General features: G+C 54.7%; 1 protein-coding gene across 1 annotated transcript; it reads left to right on the plus strand.

The window, feature by feature from the left end:
• Positions 1 to 1,530: 1,530 nt before the first annotated feature.
• LOC119113617 (apolipoprotein D) lies at positions 1,531 to 8,428 on the plus strand. The gene is made up of 5 exons (XM_037237906.1): positions 1,531 to 1,560; positions 2,917 to 3,133; positions 6,878 to 7,047; positions 7,786 to 7,935; positions 8,330 to 8,428. Exons 1-5 carry the CDS (start codon positions 1,531 to 1,533, stop codon positions 8,426 to 8,428), a joined length of 666 nt encoding a protein of 221 aa, XP_037093801.1.
• The last annotated feature ends 1,173 nt before the right edge of the window (positions 8,429 to 9,601 follow it).

The following is a 9,601-nucleotide window of genomic DNA, read 5'->3' on the forward strand; positions in this document are numbered from 1 at the left end:
ACCCCCTGAGAACACACGTGCGGCGTGCTCGAGCAGAGTACTTACCCTGCTTTACGGTGGACTCGCGGGGCCTCGTCACCATGAGGGTCCCCGCGAGAGCACGCACCTCCCGAGAACACACGTGCAGCGTGCTCGAGCAGAGTACTTACCCTGCTTTACGGTGGACTCGCGGGGCCTCGTCACCATGAGGGTCCCCGCGAGAGTGGCGACGGGGCAAGTCTCCACATGCTGCGGAGTTACACGTTATGCTTAACGTTGCTTTGTCAAAAATGTTTTGTGTTGCTCAGTGCATTTACGAGGAATATTATACACATAGATGTGACAGTGCTGTTAGCCTTATTCCTCCCGTAGAATAACCAGGAGGAAGGAGAGATAGATGTATGAGATCTGCGTAATACATTTATCCCTCCTTTCCCTTTCCTTCCAGTTGTTTAGGTCGGTCAATATAAAAGGTCGTAGTCAATGCCACTGAAGAAGGTAAAAACTGCTCGAATGTCGATCGACGGCGGATCACCCAACAGACAGGCCTGGAGAATGTGATTTCGTTTGGGGTCACGGTTCCGTTCAGTCTCGTAGTTCCGGCGCTCACCGATTACGTGAGCGATGGACAATGGTGCTCTGGCTCTGCGGCAAAGAGGCTGAGCTTGCCCGGAGAGCAGGTAACAGTGTGTCTCGGGTAGCCTATGCGCGGCCAGCACAGTTTTACTTCGTCAGTTGTTTTTTTTAATATGATGATTTCCATTCACCTATCTTTGTGTTTATGGTTCGAGGCTTGTTTGCTCTTCGGGTGACATCGGTCACCTTAGTAAGGCTACACATAGCGTCGGCATTTCAATAATAAAAACAATGGGATCATGCGATGTCTTCTAATGCATCCTTACCATGCCCGTAATGATAACGGCGCTCAAGATTCTCTAGATTTCCAACGAGCTTTCACGATGTTCTTCCCAGAACTTGTTGAAGGTTCCTCGAATCTTCCGAGCTGCCCTCAATTCTGCGACTAGTCAAGTGATCACAAACCGGACCACGGCTGACCACTGCCGCCGGCTTGCTTATCAACCTCAAAGCCTGACCTAGAAAGCCCGTCCCACGCTGCTCTGGCTGAACGCTGCACACGTACAACGGGCGAGGCCGGTCCGACTAGGAGAGGGGAGGGGGAGGGGGCAGCCCCGTCGCAGGTCCGGTTAGCTGACCGGTTGTGGGCGGAATCGCCGACTGGTGTGGCGGTGGAGCCGGCGAGGGGGAGGGCGTCGACCTCATTCTTCTGCATGTGGAGGGGGCACCCAGTGCAAGGAATCCACGGCCAAGCCAGAACGGTCACCGGTCAGATCTGCTGATCCTCCAGCAGGCGCGTGTCAACGCCTGTATCTGTAAAACGGACACCGCGACTTAGGATCCTATCCTACCGTCGAATAATTCCATGGAATTCGGGATTACCATTTAAATTTCAGACGCTTGTCTGCGTACCAAATCCTCAGCTTCTGATTTCACCGACCGGTATCTTCCGCGTAACGTTCCAGATCACCGGTAATGCCTCGACACCCGGCTCTGCAGGGACCGGTGCGGCCACGAACACGTGTTCCTGCTTTATCGACCGATTTGATGTTGTATGGCATGCTGCTACAGCATGACCCGGGCATTGCTACGGCATCTGTACTTTACCGTAAAGCTGCTTGAAAATGAAAAGCGATTTACACGTAAGGTAGACTGGGAAATGCTCCAGGATTGCCAATGTTTCCGGCGTTCGGACTGTGCCGACACGGGACGGTACGGACGGGCACGGAACGGGTATTACATTGCACACAGCACGGAGCGAAGAGGCCTTCTACGTTTGTGTTACTCATGACTCGAGGTTAGGAATGCCTTGTACTTATCTGCGTGTGCAATATATGATTGCATACTTTTGGGCAGCTGCTCCCGTCTCTATGTAGTTTCCGAACTAACAGTACCGCATGACCCGAATTGCTATGCTGCCACCTAAATTATGTCATGTTTACCCTGTTTGCTAGTTTTTAGATCTAATTTCACCACCCTTGAAACATCACGAAAATAATTTGACGGATGATCCATTTTTAACAGCTTACGATCATACCTCCAACTGGTTACAAGACGCCCGTAGGTGTATTTGTCGCGCAAATGGCTTGGTAACTTACGTGTGCTAATAATGAATCCTTGTGCCGCACTGTGTGGTCTCCGCAGCCCTCTGTGTTAGCTGACATCTATCACTACGCCGTAACTTTTGAGGGATAGAGGAGAAAATATAGGAGAAAATAGGAGATATAGGAGAATACTATTTCAACCGGTGGCTGCTCTTCTCCCCATCACATCGTGTAATCCCTCACTGCTCCTGGCTGGGGTTTAGGCTTACATGACCTAAAGTCCGTGAGCCATAACGTTACGATCACCATCGTCGAGTGTATCCCGGGTTTCATTGCCACACGTCGGCCCACTGACCTGGCAGCCTGGCCGCCGCTCCGAGCCCGCGTGACCCAGCCCTGGCCGCGGGTGCAGCCGGCCAGCCGCCTCCTGCACTGCAGCCTGGGCCGCAGCTCACCGGCGCTCGGTGGACGCCGTGGGTGGTGCGGAATCCTCTCACGCAGAAGGGCTGCATCAGGGCGCCATCTCCGTCGGCCGGTTTCATGCAGTGTTTCGCTGTCTCGCATGTTGCCACAGACATGTCTGCGCTAATACATCTGATGGTTCGAAGTATGTAATCGTCAAGTCCGCTAAAGCGTCACTTGGTTGCGGCGACTGATACCGGTGCGAGATGCAGTCGAGTATTCAGAGGCCCGGAAGCACGGCCATGATGTGACGCCAGGGGTCACGCTGTATCACCCCCGCCGCGCTGCACCTCACCGTTTCCGACGGTTTTCGTCTGGCCTCTCGCTGACCCTGACCCCCCGTCCACCACCGCAGTTTCTCGGCGACTGGTACGTGGTGAAGAACTTCGACCCGGACTCCTCGTGCATGAGCTTCAGCTACACCGAGTGCGGCGCCCACTGCATGCTTGTGCAGGAGCAGAAGCAGCTCAACCTCATCAGCAACATCGGCCTCTCGAACGTGTACCAGACCAAGGGGGAGCTGAAGTCTCCCAGTGGCGACGCGGCTCGAATGACCGCCAACTTCGCTGACAGTAAGTCGGACGCTGAGGAGAACAACACATTTAGTGACGGGAAATAGTACCCCTCCGGTTCTTGATAACTTATGCCCTTTTACTTTCTTGCTAACCTTGCGTTTGCATGCTGTTGCCAATTGCAGGTACCATTGTTGGGGATGCGCCTTAAGCCTTTTTTAATATTGGTCTCCATATGTTGGGTACAATCGACTCGCTGCCTTTATGCAGTATGTGAAATATACATATGACCGGCAGTAGCATTGTCTAACCTGGATGGTGGAACGCATGAGAAAATTTGAGCCGGAGTTAGAGTTGCATTGATCTTCAGTACAGACAAGCTTGTAAGCATAAATTATACCGTAAAGGTCATCAACATTCCCGCAATCAATTTTATTTCATGCTGCACTCCACGCTGGATTATACCTCTAACGGATATGTTGTATGGCTTCATTCTCGTCCTTCTGACCATATTTCCTCATGCAAAGGACAGCTGTTTCTTGCAGTGCGCCTGTAAAGTTTCTAGTGAACACGCAACATGAACATAGACGGATACGTAGGGACATTTTGCCGCACCAGTGTGTTTGCATGTCGCACCACCACCATGGGCCCACGTGCCACGGTTTTGCTGCAATCTGCACTAGTATCAGATTCAACGTATAAGATACGTGCCAGAATTCACTAGTGTTGACAAAATGCTCGCATCGCTATGTCGGGCCCCGATTCCATGCCGCCGGGACCGCGGCAACCCTGTTTTTATAGCTTTTAGCAGATCGGAGGACGCCGTGAACAAACCACCGCCAGCTTGTTTGTACTGCACCCGTCTGCCACCGCTAAAAGGGTAACCTGTGAATTGGGATATCTAAATGAAATCACCGACAAGGGGACAAAGGGACATGGCCCTTGCTATGGGGCTCGGGTTCACCCGGCTGTTTTTCTGACGAGGGTGGGTATCGGCCACGTGAGGAGCAAGGCTCCGGTGATTTGCCTGGTGCCGGGGTGACCAGTGCACAGCCTGGTGGCCGGCTGTCGCCCTGTCTCCTCGTCCGCCGTCGCGTGTATCGCCGGACACACGGACCGTGCCACGCGCAGCGTTACTGGGTTCTGATGTTGGAAATAACCGACACTCAAGATACCATGAGGCGCCAGGATGTTGAATCCTCCATTCCAGAAGCCACGTGGCGATCAAGGCCAATATAAATATTATGATCGAGTTATTTATATCTGGCGTTCGTGAGCACGATTTTCAGGTATAACAGCCGTCATTTGGTTTTCAATTAATTTTGTGCAAGGTGCGATGCCGCAATCAAGCAATGACGTATCAATAAGCATATTTCCTAAACGAATAAATTGTGCTGTCTAGAGCAGTCCTTTCTGCTTCAAAGTACATCAGTCGTTAAAAATAGCTTGTTTCATCATATCTGTTGCTTGCTTCAATGTCTTCAAACGTGAAACATTCCCTTTAAAGGGAATGCTCCACATGCGAAGATAATGAAGCATCAGATGTCATGAAATGAGATCACTTTGACCATTTATATACTTTTAATTGGAGAAAACTGCTCTAAACGACAAAATGTCTCTATTTAGTTAATATGCTCCTCAATACGGCACTGCTTAATTACGTCGTGGAACGTTTGCACGACGTCGAGGTACTGCCAAGCTGGCGGCGCCAAATTACCGCCTCAGCACTAGCATGCAGCACCTCAACTCGCCGAGAAGTATCAGTGGCGATACTCGAATTGTTCGCTGAACCAAATATCTGCATGTGCTCGTGTTTTGGCCCTTTTCGGGGTGTTGTAGCATGTTTACCCATGGGTTCAAGAAATTTTCTTGTTATCACGTCCTTGATTATGGCGCTATTCTTGAGCTATATTACTATTGCGCATGTGCCAAAAATGTGGCTACCGCATGGCTAGTCGAACAAGCATGTTCCTACAGGAAAAAAAGTTCAAATTTCATTGAGTTGGATATATTGATACGACCAGGAGTGTAGTTTCCCATTCAGTTGCTGGGGGATATTCATCCCACCATGTTCAGAGCAAAGTGAGCCAAATCTACAGCCAGACCCGTTTGTTGGCATTTCTTGGAGGCGAGCGTTTTTTAAGACAAGACAATTATTCTCTGTTCAGTCCCCCGTCTCAATTCATTTTGCGAGACTACGCTTCTGGCGCAGCCACCGTCACACCTGTCTCATCGCATGCGCCATGTCCCGTCATGGGAGGTATGCTGATTCTGAGAACCTACTCGATCGCGTGCTGCCAGACGCGTGGGACAGCTGTGAGTCCGCTAACCCGTCTGACCTTCGTCCCCAGGTCAGAGGGCGCCGGGTACATAGCGACACACGTGCCGGGGTCCTCCTGAACCTCGGGGGAGGGGGGGGGGGGCGGTGACTGTCTGTGGGCTCAACAGACAAACGGGGCTCACAGCTGGGCCGGCTCCCGAGCCGCTGGACCCCCGCCGCTGGTCCCGAGGAGGCCGAGACGGGGTCTGGACGCGACCCCAGTTCGACGGACCCCCGCCGCCGAAGCTGTTGTGATGACATTTGTGCTGCCGGTGATACAGAAGCTAGCAGGCGTTGGCAAGAGGGGTCCTAGTTTCGTTTAATTCATTTCTGACACCATGCCAGCACTTACAAACATTTTTGGGGAAATTTTACGCACATCGCAGGAAAAGGGAAGTGTAGCAAAGCTGGAAGCCATGCCACATCCGTCCGCCTCCCTTACTCTGCAGGCAGCGGATGTAACTGGTGTCATCAGAAGCACAGCAAGTCGACTTCAGCCTTTCAACTCGCCTGTTCTTGAGCTAGTCATGATGACTGCGGTGCCCAAGTGTCTATCTGAGCGTTTTTTGTGGTTTGGCCATTTAACTAGATCTTCAGCGCCTCTTCATTTGCTTTAACCGCTCAGTTTCGAATCGGCTTTTGTTAACATGTATTTCGCTTCGTTTTATTTTCGTTAAACGCGACGGCGTACATGTTTGACGGAGTCTCCGTCGATCAAAAGGCCGCATTTGAACGAGGGCTGCTATTTCCAGCTAGCCAACGCTCCACTCAATTTCTCCGTAGGGCAGTGAACAAAATGCACTCACGGACTTTGAAATTATTCCTTCCCGAAAACGCCTTTTACACAGTCATACATCATGTACGTTCCATTGAAACTGGCCCGTTGATTCTAACAGCGGTGCTCTTTTTCGTTCTACGCACCGACACCGACACCGACACCAACACCGACGCCGACGCCGACACCGACACTGGCACCGGCACCAGCATCGACACTGGCACCGACACCAACACCGACACCGGCATCGGCACAGACACCGACACCTACACCGACACCGACACCGACACCGACACCGTCCCCCTACCCCGGCTGTGCTGTCTTCCACAAGAGATCGAATACACAGCACCCCCGTCATCTCCCCAACCCCGGCCGTGCCCCGCCGTCAGGTGAGCGCATGGCCAATTACAAAGCATCTCTGCCATCTCCCCAACCCCGGCCGTGCCCCGCCGTCAGGTAAGCGCATGGCCGATTACAAAGCACCTCCGTCATCTCCCCTACCCCGGCCGTGCCCCGCTGTCCACGCGCGGCCGACTACACAGCACCCCCGTCATCTCCCCTTTCCCGGTTGTGCTCGGCCGTCCTCGCGTGGCCGACTACACAGCACCCCCATCATCTCCCCTTTCCCGGTTGTGCTCGGCCGTCCACGCGTGGCCGACTACACAGCACCCCCATCATCTCCCCTTTCCCGGTGGTGTTCCGCCGGCAGGTCCGCGCGTGGCCGACTACACAGTGCTCACCACCGACTACGAGTCGTACGCGGCCGTGTTCACGTGCGAGACGGTCCGGCTCGCTCGGCTGCCGCTCTTCCACCGGCGCGACGTGTACGTGATGAGCCGACGGCGCAATGCCACGCTCAGCCTGGCCCAGCTCGACAAGGTGCGGCGCCGCCCCACGCGGCGTGCCACGTTCTGGTGACGGCGGCTCCTGACACTGTGCGGGGACGCGCCCGCTGTTTGCCTGCGTGGCTCCGTGGTGTAGTTGTCCGTTGCTGTTGACTGTGCCGCTGTTTGCCTGCGTGACTCCGTGGTGCAGTTGTTGTCCGCTACTGTTGACTGTGCCACTGTTTGCCTGCGTGGCTCCGTGGTGCAGTTGTTGCGCGTTGCTGTTGACTGTTTGCTGCATTTCTTTGTTGTCGTCGTTCAATGTTATTTTGAGCTGCAGCTTTTGTGGCAGCTCGGCCGACTCGCAGTCCGACTCTGACAAAAAATCATTGCAGTGAAGCTTCGTCGATGTGAAAGCCACAGCTTGTCACGGGCATGCCTTGCTGGAATATGCGGCCATGTAGTGGTTTCAGGAATTTTGAACCGACTCTATAAACAAACATTCTGCTTCAGTGTTTGTGTGTTGCTCGTTTTCATACACGCTCATTTCGTCAGATCGTGCCCGATGGTACTGTTTGTGCCGTGGGTTCAGGCATCGCACAACCAATGGGAGAATCGTCTGATATATCCCGGGAGCCCAGCGCCATCTGTGGAGGCGACTCGACAACCACCGCAAGAAAACGGTGTGTCGCCTACGCTCCGGCTAGTGTTGTCTGTCGGCAGAGACGGGCGGCCCTTTATTGATTCCAGCGACCGAAGTGACCGAGGTCACTGACCTGCCCCTGACCCGCAGGTCAGCGAGGCCTTAATCACCAACCAAATCGAGGACGAGTTTGAGCCGGTGAGCCAGAACAACTGCATCTCGTCCAGCGAGGCGCTGCTCGATCTGGACACCAACCGGCTCGTGCAGGGCTTCAACGCGTTGACGGCGCCCTGGCAGAGGGTGAGCGGCCGCCGCCGCCGACAGGTGGCGCCCTAGTCTTGGCGCCCTAATCGCCAAAACCGACACGCTCTTCGCATGCTCGTTTCATCTCCCTGCCTTTTCCCATAATCGTTGTCGTTGGACGACCTCCTGACAGATCCAATGGCCTGTCAACATAGTAGATCACCTCCCTCGCTTGCCCCATGACCACTGCTCCGACGGATCCGCTTGTTTTCCCGTCCTATCACGTGACCGTTTGTGTGACTGATGCCGACACCTGCCGTTGTGGTTTGTCCGTTTCCAGTTCTGTGCAACGAGCATTGATGCGACTGGTACCGTTCTCCGCGCTCTGCCGTGACTGCTGGCGACTGGCTCCCCGCCCTATGACCTGAATGGTTCGTTTCCCGTCCGCCAGGTGACCGACGCGGCCAGCTCGTTCACGAGTCGCATCAGCTCGTTCACCTCCTCCATCGCGGGCATCTTCTCCGGCATCGGGAGGCGGCCCAGTCAGTAGACGCCGCGTCACGATCGCCTCACGCAGCTGACGCCAGCAGTCAGCTGGTCACGGAGACGCCAGTCAGCTGGCCACAGAAACGCATAAAGCCATTTAAATGCTCCTGAGTCCAGAGGAAATTGAAAGACTCTAGCTGCACCCCAGAGACAGCTAGTCAGCTGGCAGCGCGATAGCGGTTGGTAGCCGGTGGTTGGCAAGACTCGACAGGACCTCGCCCTCATGATGAGCAGACTAGGCCGAGACGTGCAGTTGAACTGTCCTCAATGGCAGTCAGCTGGCAGCGCGATAGCGGTTGGTAGCCGGTGGTTGGCAAGACTCTACAGGACATCGCCCTCATGATGAGCAGACTAGGCCGAGACGTGCAGTTGAACTGTCCTCAATGGGCAACGTTTGAACGCAGCGCAAGTGCTGCCTCAGAGTGCACACCGGCGATGTAAGTGCGACACACCAAGAATGCGGATTCCGTGAACGCATCATCTGGTAATGTCTCGTGCATATCGTTGTTTACGTTCCACAAACCCGGTCGGGTTTTATGGGTGGGCTTGGCAACCGCGGTCCCCTTGTGTGCTACCAAGACGCCTTCTTCAATTGGCGTTTATTCGGAGATCTCGTGCTAGATCGGGACTAGGATTGTAATCATCAAGTCACGTGATCTAAAACGTACACATCGGCATGGAACAGCCAAGCAGGAAGCATGTGTGCGTAATGGTGGTTTGCAGGAGTTGCATGGGTTACGCACTGGTCACAATATACACCCACCAGCAGGGATGGGTCTGAAGCACATAGTCTGTGAGCCACGCTCGAATGCCGCTTGAGATTCAGTGGAGGAATGGCACTCTTCCGCATTCGCCACATACTCAGCGGCCTCACAATGGCCGACATTTGGCACCAAGCGGCGGGGCCGACCGATGTCCGCAGTCGACAGGTTTACAGAGCTGCTCACCTCTGGCTACACGGCGGACGCACGCCGCGTCTGGCGCACCGGCACGCCGCCGGGTCATTCAGGTCATAAGGCCACGCCGGCGCGACCCCGGCGCTCCTCAGTCCCGAGACCGGGGCACGCTGAGCGCCACCCGGCGCCTCGCCTCGGGGGACGCCTCGGGCTCCCCACGCGGCGGTCCCAGCCGCGTGCCGTCGTCGGCGCGGACGGGCCGGCCGTGCGGCGACGGCGGC

Source organism: Pollicipes pollicipes, unplaced genomic scaffold, assembly GCF_011947565.3.
Source record: "Pollicipes pollicipes isolate AB1234 unplaced genomic scaffold, Ppol_2.1 Scaffold_7262;HRSCAF=8765_pilon_pilon_pilon, whole genome shotgun sequence".
NCBI classification, from domain to species: domain Eukaryota; kingdom Metazoa; phylum Arthropoda; class Thecostraca; order Pollicipedomorpha; family Pollicipedidae; genus Pollicipes; species Pollicipes pollicipes.